At 46.3% G+C, this 14,387-nt stretch overlaps 1 protein-coding gene across 1 annotated transcript in view; it reads left to right on the plus strand.

Annotated features, from left to right (window-relative positions):
* The window catches only part of FAM124A (family with sequence similarity 124 member A), a 109,962-nt gene that overhangs the window by 26,797 nt on the left and 68,778 nt on the right, over positions 1-14,387 (plus strand). The window contains exon 3 of the mRNA XM_020899624.2: positions 12,734-13,467. Within this exon, the coding sequence (XP_020755283.2) occupies positions 12,734-13,467 (734 nt within the window). The remainder of the gene's footprint in view (positions 1-12,733; positions 13,468-14,387) is intronic.

Consider the following 14,387-nt stretch of genomic DNA (forward strand, 5'->3'; position numbering starts at 1 on the left):
CAATGATAAATGGTGGATAAAATGACAAGAGACATTAATTATTTCCCAGAAATTCTAGAAAGGGGTGTCTGACCTTGTCATGTCCTGAGACTTGGCCAGGCATTCATTCCCTTTGGAACAGGCGATCTGGACCTTCAATTTGACATACCTGCTATTAGGAAGTCAGTGTCTTGAGGACACACCAGTTTGTCAGTTCTGCAAGGAGGGCCAGTCTGGCGGACACCAGACAGCGGGCTGGCGTGAAGCCTTGGGATGCAGAGTGTGGCAGTGAGGGGTCCTGGCACCGGCAGCATTGAGATAACCCAGTGGGAGGGTCAGCATCAGGTCATCTGTCAACAAGCAGGGGGACTTGGTCCCCTCCCTGTTCCTCCACCAGACTCAGGACATCCACACAGTCAGAGATTATCAGAAGCTGCCCAAACACACTGGTCAGTCCATTCACAGCAAAATTACCCAACCACATTTCCTGATGGAGCCTAGCTAGGCAGGCTGAGGTTCAGGGCAGGATGAGCATAAGGTTGATGGGCTCAAGAGGCAAGAAAAAGTGGGACTTCCCTGGCAGTCCAGTGGTTAGGACTCCGTGCTTCTACTGCAGGGGGCACAGGTTCAATGCCTGATCAGGGAGCCAAGGTCCCACAAGCCATGTGGTGTGGGAAAATAAGTAAATTTATTTAAAAATAAAAATGGCAAGGTGACTTCCAAGCAGTCCAGTTAAGACTCCATTCTTCCATGGCAGGAGCTGTGGGTTTGATCCCTGGATGGGGAACTAAGATCCCACAAGCCATATGGTATGCACCCCTCCCCCCAAAAAAATTTAAAAAATTAAAAGGGGCAAGAAAAAGCACATGTTGAGGAACATAGAGACCCAGTTCTTCCTCAGCCTAATGGCCTTTGGCAAGTCAGTTAACATTTCACCTGCAAGATGTAGAGAAAAGATATACCTTTGATCTTGGGGCTTCGGTTCCCAGCCAGAGATTGAGGCCGGTTCACAGTGGTGACAGCATGTTATCCTAGCCACTAGACCAGTGGTCAGTGACAAGGGCCCTGGCCCTTTGGCTTTGCAGGAAAGAATTCTCACAAAGACAGAAAGTAGTGAAGCTAGTAAAGTATTAAGAGGGAAAAGAGTACAGTACATGTGAATAGACACACAGGCAGACTCAGGGAGAGAGAGTCTCTGAACTCCTGGTGGTTTGAATTACTTTTATGGGGTGTTTCTTCTGGGTTTCTTTTAGCCAGTCATTTTGATTTGCCTGGTTCACAGTTCATATTTGGAATATCTCAGGATCCTCCCATGTATGCACACACATCTCTTAGCCAAGATGGATTTTACTGAAAAGGCGTATGGGTGGAGAACATCCCTTGGCACCAATCCCCTTTGGCCTCCAGGGAGCCTCTTCTGCTCATGCATGATCAGGGAGGTCTCCTGACTTCGAGAGAAGAAACATGTGGTCCGGGCAGGGCCCAGCCTCCTCCCTTAAAGGTCCTGCTCTTCTTGTCTTTTTGATCCACAAGGAATGAATCTCCAGTTGCTTTACCCCAGGGCTGGGAGGTGGGGGTTGGGGAGCCTCTACCTCCTGCCTCACCTTTATCATGGTGGTGTTTTAAAAATTGGTTGGTTGGTTTAGTTGCTAAGTTGTGTCCCACTCTTGCAATCCCATGGACTGTAGCCCGCCAGGCTCCTCTGTCCATGGGATTTCCCAGGCAAGAAAACTGGAGTGGGTTCCTTCTCCAGGGAATCTTCCTGACCCAGGGATCAAACCCAAGTAAAGCTTAAATGAGATATTTGAGGCTTTTAAGATAGTGTCTGACAAACAATAAGAACACAATACATGATTGTTATCATGTAAGTTATTTTCTGTTACACTTAACAAGACAAAAACAGGGGAGTATAAGAGAGTGAAATATGGGGGTAACTCTTTCTGTCTCATAAAAGGCCTGACCTGGTGCAGTGCTTTACTTACAATTGCATACAGTGTTATACATTCTCCAAGGAAAATCTAATTGTATATAATCACACGGGAAGGAATCTTCCTCGTCCTCTTGGGGAGCACAGGCCAGTTGGAAAGCTTGGTGAACAGCTCTGATCTCTCTCCAGCCCTGGCGGGGGGCGGGGGTCTGCCCATTGGCCTCTTGGGTCTGCGTCCTTCCCTCACTGAACAGGTGCTCTCTGAGGGCCTTTGAGAGGCCGTGTAATAGATATGATAAAGGCATATCCTACCGTGACGCTGTCCCTGCTTCTCCAGGGAGGCGGAGAGGCCTTTCATGGCAATTAATTATTCACATTTTCTCTCCTGCCCCTCCAGTACTTGGTTGTCTATCTAGCTCCATGGAGGCAGGGTTTCTCTGGGGCGTGTGTAACCCCAGTGCCCGATGGTGGTTTGGAGCTGTGTTCTGTCCCCCTTGGAGCCTGTTTATTTCAGGGTCACATGCAGTGGGCACAGGCTGGTGACAGCCAGAGTGTCCTAACGTCAGCACTCATCCCCCCGACTCTTCTTGGGGACAGGATACTGGCTGCTGATGTCTCTGTGGTTCACGGGAGCACAGGGGTCAGGTCTCCAGCCTCGCTGCTTGGTCGATCGGGGTTGCATCCTGCGCCGCCCTGGGCTTGGTGGAATGCTTTTCAGCCCTGTTCCCTGCTCTGAGGCCCGGCATCTTGCCCTTTCTGCGGAGCTGTAAACAGTCACTGAGGCGTGCAGGCTGCAGCCTGGCCTTTGTTACTGCTCCCCGGGAAACCTTTGTGTTGCTGGTAGAGGTGGCATGGTACCGGGCACCCTGACAACTCTGTCTTGGAGACTCAGAAGTTACCTTCCCCCTCCCATGCTGGCTGCCTTCCCAGTGTTGCTCTTCTGCTTTTCTGTGCCTGTCACACCCACCTGCAGTGCTGGCTGGATCCAGTTCCCCTTGAAGACAGTGCTCCGATGTAGAGACCCGGGGATGTGCCCTCAGGGAGGTGGTTTCTGGGGTATTCTCCCTCAGAGACCCAGGGCCAGAAGGAAGAGGTGTAAATGTGTGGCCACAAAATAAAGCTAGGACTGGGGCCGAGGAGCAGGCAGGAGAGCATGAGAGGGAAGTGGCAGCAGCTTGGCCAGAAAGGGCTGGAGAGTAACTGCTGCCCCTTCAGCTGGGAAACGAGTCCTTTTGCAGAACTTCGAGGGGACGGCACCCACAGACCTCAGACACCATGGCCAGGTGCCTGCCTGCTCACTCCCTGCCTCTGTGCCCTCTGCTGGTCCCTCCACCTCTTTGTGCCTCAGCTTCCTGCTCTAGGGCTGCTTGTGGGAATTCAAATTGATAACAGCCACTATGGAAAACAGTATGGATATTCCTTAAAAAAAAAAATTGGAATAAAACTACCATATGACCCAACAATCCCACTACTGGGCATATACCCTGAGGAAACCATAATTGAAAGAGACACACATACCCCAATGTTCATTGCAGCACTATTTACAATAACTAGGTTATGGAAGGGCTTCCCAGTTGGCACAGTGGTAAAGAATCCACCTGCCAATGCAGGGGATACAGGAGACACAGTTTCAATCCCTGGGTTAGGAAGATCCCCTGGAGAAGGAAACGGCAACCTACTCCAGTATTCTTGCCTGGGAAATTCCATGGACAGAGGAGCCTGGTGGGCTGTTGTCCATGGCGTTACAAAGAGTCAGACATGACTGAATGCACATGTGCACACACACACACACACAGGACATGGAAACCACCTAGATGGCCATCAACAGATGAATGGATAAAGAAGTTGTGGTTACACATACACAATAGAATAATAAAAAGGAACGCATTTAAGTTGGTTCTAATGAGGTGGATGGGCCTAGAGCCCATATACAGAGTGACGTACATCAGAAGGAAAAAGGCAAATATCATCAGTTCAGTTCAGTCGCTCAGTCAAGTCCGACTCTTTGCGACCCCATGAACCACAGCACGCCAGGCCTCCCTGTCCATTACTAATGCCCGGAGTCCACCCAAACCCATGTCCATTGAGTCAGTGATGCCATCCAACCATCTCATCCTCTGTCGTCCCCTTCTTCTCCTGCCCTCAATCTTTCCCAGCATCAGGGTCTTTTCAAATGAGTCAGCTCTCCACATCAGGTGGCCAAAGTACTGGAGTTTTAATGCATATAAATAGAATCTAGAAAGATGTTACTTATGAACCTATTTGTAGGGCAGCAATGGAGATGCAGACATAGAGAACAGACTTGTGCACCCAGTGAGGAAAGGGTGGGTGGGATGAATTGAGAGAGTAGCATGGGAACATATAAACTAGCATATGTAAAATAGATAGCCAGTGGGAATTTGCTGTATGACTCAGCTCAAACCAGTGCTCTGTGACAACCTAGAGGGGTGGGATGGATTGGTAGGTGGGAATGAAGGCTTAAGAGGGAGGGGACATATGTATACCTATGGTTGATTCATGTTGATGTATGGCAGAAACCAACACAATATAGTAAAGCAATTATCCTTCAATTAAAAATAAATTTTAAAAAATAATATTAAATTTTAAAATGCCCTCTCTCACCACTACTATTCAACATAGTTTTGGAAGTCCTAGCCACAGCAATCAGAGAAGAAAAAGAAGTAAAAGGAATCAAGATTTGAAAAGAAGGAAAAGTCTCACTGTTTGCAGATGACATGATCCTCTGCATAGAAAACCCTAAAGGCACCACCAGAAAATTACTAGAGCTAATCAATGAATATCGAAAAGTTGCAGGATATAAAATTAACACACAGAAGTCCCTTGCATTCCTATACACTAACAATGAGAAAACAGAGAAATTAAGGGAACAATCCCATTCACCACTGCAACAAAAAGAATAAGATACTTAGGAATAAATTTACCTAAACAAAGACCTATATATAGAAAACTATAAAACACTGATGAAAGAAATAAAAGATGACACAAATAGATGGAGAAATAGACCATGTTTGTGGATTGGAAGAATCAATATAATGAAAATGAGTATACTACCCAAAGCAATCTACAGATCCAATGCAATCCCTATTAAGCTCTCAACAGTATTTTTCATAGAACTAGAACAAATAATTTCTAGAACTACACAAATAATTTAACAATTTGTGTAGAGACATAAAAAACCTTGAAGAGCCAAAGCAATCTTGAGAAAGAAGAATGGAACTGGAGGAATCAACCTGACTGACTTCAGGCTATACTGCAAAGCCACAGCCATCAAGACAGTATGGTACTGGCACAAAGACAGAAATATAGATCAGTGGAACCAAATAGAAAGCCCAGAGATAAATCCATGCACCTATGGACATCTTATCTTCGACAAAGGAGGCAAAAAATATACAGTGGAGAAAAGACAATCTCTTTAACAAGTGGTTCTGGGAAAGCTGGTCAACCCCTGTAAAAGAATGAAACTAGATCTAACTTTCTTTTTTTTTTTTTTCTTTCTTTCCATTTATTTTTATTAGTTGGAGGCTAATTACTTTACAGTGTTGCAGTGGTTTTTGTCATACATTGAAATGAATCAGCCATGGATTTACATGTATTCCCCATCCCGGTCCCCCCTCCCACCTCCCTCTCCACCCCATCCCTCTGGGTCTTCCCAGTGCACCAGGCCTGAGCACTTGTCTCATGCATCCAACCTGGGCTGGTGAGAAACTAGATCTAATTTTCTAACACCATACCCAAAAGTAACCTCAAAATGAATTAAAGATCTAAATGTAAGACCAGAAACTATGAAGCTCTTAGAGGAAAACATAGGCAGAACACTCTCTGATGTAAATCACAGCAAGATCCTCTATGACCCATCTCCCAGAGTAATGGAAATAAAAACAAAAATAAACAAATGGGACCTAATTAAATTTAAAAGCTGTTGCACAATGAAGGAAACTATAAGTAAGGTGAAAAGACAGCCTTCAGAATGGGAGAAAATAATAGCAAACAAAACAACTGACAGAGTTAATCTCCAAAATATACAAGCAGCTCATGCAGCTTAATACCAGAAAAATAAATGACCCAATCAAAAAATGGGCCAAAAAACTAAAAAGACATTTCTCCAAAGAAGACATATAGATGGCTAACAAACACATGAAAAGGTGCTCAACATCACTCATTATCAGAGAAATGCAAATCAAAACCACAAAGATGTACCATCTCACGCCAGTCAGAATGGCTGCCATCAAAAGGTCTACAAACAATAAATGCTGGAGATGGTGTGGAGAAGAGGGAACTACACTGTTGGTAGGAATGCAAACTAGTACATACTCCACAGCCACTGTGGAGAACAGTGTGGAGATTCCTTAAAAAGCTGGATATAGAATTGCCATATGACCCAGCAATCCCACTGCTGGGCATACACACTGAGGAAACCAGGATTGAAAGAGACACATATACCCCAATGTTCATTGCAGCACTGTTTACAATAGCTAGGACATGGAAGCAAGCTAGATGTCCATGGGAAGATGAATGGATAGGAAGTTGTAGTACGTATCAGTTCAGTTGCTCAGTCTTGTCCAACTCTTTGCCACCCCATGGGCTGCAGCACGCCAGGCCACCCTGTCCATCACCAACTCCCAGAGCTTGTTCAAACTCATGTCCATTGAGTCTGTGATGCCATCCAACCATCTCATCCTCTGTTGTCCCCTTCTCCTCCCGCCCTCAATCTTTCTCAGCATCAGGGTCTTTTCCAATGAGTCAGTTCTTCACATCAGGTGGCCAAAGTATTGGAGTTTCAGCTTCAACATCAGTCCTTCCAATGAATATTCAGGGCTGATTTCCTTTAGGATGGACTGGTTGGATCTCCTTGCAGTCCAAGGGACTCTCAAGAGTCTTGTCCAACACCACTGTTCAAAAGCATCAATTTTTCAGTGCTCAGCTTTCTTTATAGTCCAACACTCACATCCATACATGACTACTGGAAAAATCATAGCCTTGACTAGACAGACCTTTTAATGTCTCTGCTTTTTAATATGCTGTCTAGGTTAGTCATAACTTTTCTTCTAAGGAGTAAGCATCTTTTAATTTCATGGCTGCAGTCACCATCTACAGTGATTTTGGAGCCCAAAGAAATAAAGTCTGTCACTGTTTTCACTGTTTCCCCATCTATTTGCCATGAAGTGAGGGACCCGATGCCATGATCTTAGTTTTCTGAATGTTGAGCTTTAAGCCAACGTTTTCACTCTCTTCTTTCACTTTCATCAAGAGGCTCTTTAGTTCTTCTTTGCTTTCTGCCATAAGGGTGGTGTCACCTGCATATCTGAGGTTATTGATATTTTTCCCAGCAATCTTGATTCCAGCTTGTGCTCCAGTCCAGCATTTCTCATGATGTACTCTGCATACAAGTTAAATAAGCAGGGTGACAATATACAGCCTTGACATACTCCTTTCCCTTTTTGGAACCAGTCTGTTGTTCCATGTCCAGTTCTAACTGTTGCTTCCTGACCTGCATACAGATTTCTCAAGAGGCAGGTCAGGTGGTCTGATACTCCCATCTCTTTCAGAATTTTCCACAGTTTGTTGTGATCCACACAGTCTAGGTATATATACACAATGGAATATTTCTTAACTAAAAAAAAAAAATGCATTTGAGTCAGTTCTAATGAGGTGGATAAACTGGAGCCTATTATACAGAGTGAAGTGACTCAGAAAGAAAAACACTAATACAGTATATTAATGCATATATATGGAATTTAGAAAGATGGTAACAATGACCCTATATGCAAGACAGCAAAAGAGACACAGATGTAAAGAACAGACTTTTGGAGTATGTGGGAGAAGGTGAGGGTGGGACGATATGAGAGAATAGCACTGAAGCATGTATATTATCATATGAAAAACAGATGACCAGTGCAAGCTCAACGCATGAAGCAGGGCACTCAAAGCTGTGCTCTGGGACAACCCAATGCAATGGGGTGGGGAGGGAGGTGGGAAAGGGATTCAGGATGGGGGGACACCTGTACACCCATGGCTGATTCATGTCGATGTATGGCAAAACTATCACAATATTGTAAAGTAATTAGCCTCCCATTAAATAAACTTTAAAAATAATAAAATGAGGATGAGAGTCATACCTCCTCCTTTTGGGGTTGTTTATGAGGATTTCTTGAGTTCATACATATAGAACACCGAGAAGGTGCCAGCCCATGGCCAATGTCATTTGTGTGTGAGCCAACAACTTCACCCCACATCCGTGGCCACATGCACACCCCGAGTGTGGTGGCGTCAGGATCTTATTGGGACTGTCTGATGCTCTGACGACTTATTTCCCCAACACTCTTACTGCCGCAAGTGTCTGTCTTTCCCTCATAGAAACCATTAGTAATCTTCTCAAGTGAGTGTCTTCATCCCCAAATTATTCAAAGCCCTTCTTTTCCATTCATAGTGAGCATCCATCACTGTTTGTGAATCATGTATCTCCACTGGTGGGTGATGAGGACACCATGGAAAAGTGAAATAGGCATTGCTGGCGACTGTGGTGTCTCCTACCGCCATCACTGAAGCTCCTGACTGGTGGGAAATGTCATTGCTCTGTGTGTTCACTACTTTTGCATCAACTGCACTTCTGTTGGTAGTAATGCTCATGTTCAGTGAAACAGAAAGTAGCCAGGTGAGCAGAAAGAGCATGCAAAGAAAAAGACCAGAATCATCCACGAATTCTGATTGTTTTTTAAGCCATCCAGGTGAATTTTCACTGGTTCAAATCAAAGTGTTGGTGTTCGGGTCGCTAAATCGCATCCGACTCTTTCAATGTGGGCACACACTTAAGAGAGAACTTCATGAACGTGAATGTGGCCTAAAGGTAACTGGTCCATCCCTGAGCTCAGCCCATCACCTCAGCAACACGCAGGCCCACTGCCAACAACACATCCCTCCTGGAAGTCATTCGGGCATCTCAAGCCAGCCTGGCCAAAGAAGAGCTCATCTTTCCCCACAAACCTCCCCACAGAAAAATGGCAGGTTTTTTCTATCACAGTTAAACATCTTTTTTCTATCTCAAGTTAAATATCAATATCAAACAAGTTACTTATGCCAGAAACATCAAGGTCAACTCCTCTCCTTTTCCTGCCCCCATCCCCAGGCCCTGGACTCCCTATGCTTCCTAAATAGCCTAAGACTATGCCTTTTCTGTACACCCACTGACTCTGCCTGCAGCTGTAAGTATCACTGTGTAACAACAATCCCCAAACAGTGGCTTGGGTCAGCTGATCCAGACGAAGCTCAGTTGGGTGGCTCTTTCCACATGTCTTTGGGTGTCTGGCCGATGGAGGCCAGGCTCAGGTAGGCTGGGTCTGCTCCACATGGCTCTCAGCCTTCTTTCTGGCTCCAGTGGGCTGACCCAAGCGTGTTCTTCTTGTGGAAATGTCAGAAGCACAGGAAGGCAAGCCAAAACACATGCCACTGTTGTGTGTTTCTGTTGGCCAAAGCTAGCCATATAGTCTTGTTCAAAGTCAACGGGTAGAGAAATGCATTTTAACCATTTAGTGGAAGGAAGTACAAAGCCACATGGCAGAAAGAAAGGTGACGAGAGAATAAAGAACCAGGGTCAGTAATGTAATTCCCCACATCCTTGTTATCTCTTACTAGACTCATCACTTATTTTCTAACTTCTTACTTTGCCTGTAGCCAACCTCCCCTGACTTGATCCCAACATCCCTTTATTAAAACTTTCCACTGCCCCCTTATCACTCCCAAATTGAGCTGAAGCCCTGTACAACTTGGCTCCAATCCATTTTTCCATCTGCATCTGTTGCTGTGTTTCAGAGTTACTCACCACCCACTTCCAAATGCGCTTGTTTTTCATACTGATCTGTGCCTTCATAAACAGTCTTCCCTCTTCCTGCAGTGATCTCCCCTGCATTTGGGGTTATTGTGAGATGTCGTTGATCCATCAAAACCCAATTCACCTGGACCCTCTTCCAGAAAGCCTTCTCAGAGGCCCTGTGGAAAAAAAAGTTGCTCCTTCCTTTGTGATATGATAGTAAATTGAAATTACATCATGCTCATACTTGTATCAGTTTGGGAACACATGCTCAACCAGAGAGAGAGAGAACTTAAATAATTCCACCCACCGTTCAACTCCATGATCATGGGAGTACCGAGACTTCACTTTGCAGTTACATTAGTCATCATTACATTAGTTCCAGAAGCCTCTTGTAGATGAAAGGCACAGCCTACTGAGAGGGGTCTAGTGTTTAAATGATACAAGACTCTTTTAACAACCATCCCACAAGCCTTTATTTCATTTACTGGTCAACCAAAGGAACATCTATCTGGGCTGTGTGGTCTTGTTTCAAGTCAGGACCTTCCAGTTCCATCTTGGAAATTCAAGGGACTTTCAGTGGTAGATCATCTATAGTAAATGTTTATGTCATTGTGACTTTAGACTCTTCCTGCGTCAAAGATGCTCCTGTACCGTATTTTCTATAGATTTATGTCAGATTGAATTTTAATCTTTTATGTTGGTGTTTCCCAGCTAAGTTATGAGAGTCTCATTTGTGGCTCATGGTTCTTTACGGCTGCTGCCTGTGGCTGTGCAGGTCATATACTCTAAGGGGGCACTAGTCATGCCAGAGCCTGTATTAATGGACTGTGTAGTAGTCATGGTGCCAGCTTCCTTGTCCCCCAGTGCCTGGTACATATCAATCGCTCAAGAAACATGTGGATGAATGAGTGAAGGAGAAACAGACAACAACAAACTGAGCTAAATGTTCCCAAAATGGGCTTCCCAAGTGGTGCGGTGGTAAAGAATCCACCTGCCAATGCAGAAGAAGCAGGTTCAATCCCTAGGCTGGGAAGATCCCCTGAAGAAGGAAATGGCAACCCAGTCCAGTATTCTTGCCTGGAAAATTCCATGGACAAGAGGAGCCTGGCAGGCTGCAGTCCATGGGGTTGCAAGAGTCCGACATGACTAAGTGAATAAATCACCACCACCACTCGGTGGCTCAGTGGTAAAGAATGCACCTGCCAATGCAGGAGATGCAGGTTTAACCCCTGGGTTGGCAAGATTCCCTGGAAAAGGAAATGGCAACCCACTCCAGTATTCTTGCCTGGAAAATTCCATGGACAGAGGGACCTGGCGGGCTATAGCCCATGGGGTCACAAAGAGTTGGACACAACTGAGCTCACACACACAATTGTTCCCAAGTGAGAGATTTAAGAGTCAGGGTTCCAATGAAAATTCAGACAGGTTTTGCTCCAGCAAAATTAAGACCATGTTATTATAGGTGCCTGTGATGAAAAGTACTTGTCAACCCACTTGAAATGTCTTGTTTAACTACCAAAAAATCACCTTTCATCATGTGAACCGATTGAAATGATGGTTCTTACAAGGACATCATTCTTCTCAAATGTTACCGACGGCATGATGGCCCTGTGCCTAACACCCCAGTGGACATTGCAAGGCATGTATATGGAGACAGGTCTAGATGCTAGATGAATCTTGCCCTCCTAGTCACAGTAGACTTAAATTTTCCTTGATTTCCCTTGGATGGTCATGCAATTTAAATGAAAAGAGAGCCATTATGAATAAGAACAAGGCTTTTATCAGGTTATCTGATAAAATATGCTGAACACTTCTTAAGTAGTGTAGCCGGCAAACTTTTCACCCCATGGGAGGAGGTAGCAAAGGTAAACAGTCAACTTCGCACTTGGAATCCGATGTTCTGCCAGAGAACATAGGGAGGGGAACTGACCCGCTTGGGATGTGTGGGCCTCTGGGTGGATGTGGCCCAAGTAGGGGTCCAAAAAGCAGCATGACACGGGCCGTGATGGTCCAACTGTGCCTCACCCCACCCCCAACCACAGGCCCAGGAAGCTCTGACAAAACATGGGGTTCACCCCCTCCGCCCGGATTGTTCTTCCCTCTGTCTCCAGCAGCAAGGGGATCACCACCTGACAACCCCACCAGCGCGACAGTTAGCAGGATGCCTCACCAGCCAGGGCTTGATTTGTCCATTAGAGGAAGTACCTGGGAAGAAAGGGTTCCATAAATGTTAAATGAATGAACAAAGTGATGAATAAGCTAACAAAATAAGCAAACCAAAGGAGCACAGCAGTAGGGAACATTTGTGGGGGAGGCACTACAGTTACTCTGGGAAGTTCTAAATGGTGTAAATGGATCTTTCCAGGCATCGAACCCATGTCTCTTATGTCTCCTGCATTGGCAGGTAGGTTCTTTACTGCTAGCACCACCTGGGAGGCAAATGTTGTACACCTGATGTTTAATGTACAGCCCTTCCCTAAGGGCCCTGGTAGCCTTTCCAAATCCATGGAGACTTGACTGTGTTGTTTAATGGAAGATATGCTCAATCTGCTGCGGTACCACACCAAGGTCGCCCTAATGCCAGGCGGCTAACTATTAGGGTAATAGTTCTTGAGTTTGGGGCTGCTGTTGTATATGCCGGGCTACATCCCTTCAGTCATTTGTCTGACTCTTTGCCATTATATGGACTGTAGCCCACCAGGCTCCTCTGTCCATGGGAGTCTCCAGGCAAGAATACTGGAGTGGGTTGCCATTCCCTCCTCCGGGGGTCTTCCCGACCCAGGGATGGAACCCGAGTGTCTTATGTCTCCTGCATTGGCAGGCGGCTGGGTGCTGCAACAGTCATATTTGCACGTGAACTTGGGACCAGAATTTCATAACATCAAGGAGTCGGTTCAAATGGAGCTTCTGTTTCTGCCAAGACCTTGCATGTCATCGCGGGCCGCCTTCATGAAGTAGTCACCGTGTGTTCTTCGTGGTTTCTTTTTGTGTGTCGCTAGGTGAGTACTCCACGGAGGAGGCGCAGGACCCTTTCCTGGTCAGCATCCACATCATCGCGGACCCAGGGGAATCCCGCCCCCTGCAGGAGGCCATCGACAAGGTCTTGGCATGGATCCACCCGGACCTCCCGCTGTTCAGGGTCTCGGAAAGGCGGGCGTGCCGCCGGCGGAGGAGGGCCCCCAAGGCGGCACAGCCGGCGCTGGCGGTGGTGCTCTTCCTGCAGGAGGAATACGGCGAGGAGCCGATCCTGCAGCTGCACCGCACGCTGCAGCGGCCGCCCTGGCGCCACCACCACACGGAGCGCGTGCCCAGCAGGTTCCTGCCCTACCTGCCCTGCAGCCAGGACTTCTTCACGCTGGCCCCGGGGACGCCTCTCTGGGCCATCCGGCCCGTGCACTACGGCAAGGAGATCGTGCGCTTCACCATCTACTGTCGCCATGACAACTACGCCGACATCCTCAAGTTCTACGAGCTGATCCTCAGGCGGAGCCCCAGTCAGAAGAAAGCGGACTTCTGCATCTTCCCCATTTTCTCCAATCTGGACGTGGACATCCAGTTCTCCCTCAAGAGACTGCCCTGTGACCAGACCCCGGTCCCCACCGACTCCTCCGTGCTGGAGTTCCGGGTCAGGGACATCGGCGAGCTGGTGCCACTCTTGCCCAACCCTTGCAGCCCCATCAGTGAGGGGCGCTGGCAGACCGAGGACCATGACGGCAACAAGATCCTTCTGCAGGTACCTGGGGAATGTCCGTCTGTCTGTCTGTGTCTGTCTCCCTTTGGCGATAACAGAGAAACAAGGGAAATGGCTTTTCCTGAAGCCCTAACCTGTTGCAAAACAAGGAGTTAAGAAAAAGGAGGGATCAGTGACCCTCCTTCTGGCTTGAAGACCAAGTCAAGGTGTCTATACTCTAATTACACGATTTTCACTTTGCTGCCAAGGTCATGTGCCCCAGGCCAACAATAGCTGATCCTCTGGTGTCACCTACCTGTGACAAGCATCCATCCACTAAATACTTGTGGTTCCAGGGGATCTTGAATGAGCTGATATCCCAGGCAATTTGCTATTAAAGATTGTTTCGTCTTCTCCCTCACAAGTAGGAGGTTTTTACCAATGAATTCTTCATTTCCACAAAGGAACTTCAGGAAAAGCCACCCGTGACAACTGTAAAATAGGTTGACATTGAATAGAGAAGATATGTTTTCTTCTTTGCTCTGGTGCCTCCCCTACTTTCTACCCTTCACCCTTCTGCTACTGGGCATTACGTTGTTAAAACTCAGTGATTACTAGGAAATGACTTCTAGGCATTTTAAGGAGTACTGCAATGTCTTTGGGGCTTCTGTTTTCATTAAGCATGGGAAGAGGGGAGTAAATACATAGAAGGAAATGGATGCAGTGAGCTCTTCTGTTGCTTCTGTGGTTAATATCTTGGTTCAATTACTGGACCTCTTCCTCCTCCCATCCTTCCAGCAATTATCCCAACTCTTTATAAGTCATTAAGTTACACTCTTGAATTCAAAAGTGAGCATATAGATTTAAGAATGTCCTGTATATGCCCTACCTGATACATGCTTTCAAGGCCCATGCTTTCTAGAATTACTAATAACAGGTAAATCAGTTGCAGGCATATACAATTTTGTCTTTCTGAAATGCCT

Source organism: Odocoileus virginianus, chromosome 8 (assembly GCF_023699985.2).
Source record: "Odocoileus virginianus isolate 20LAN1187 ecotype Illinois chromosome 8, Ovbor_1.2, whole genome shotgun sequence".
NCBI classification, from domain to species: domain Eukaryota; kingdom Metazoa; phylum Chordata; class Mammalia; order Artiodactyla; family Cervidae; genus Odocoileus; species Odocoileus virginianus.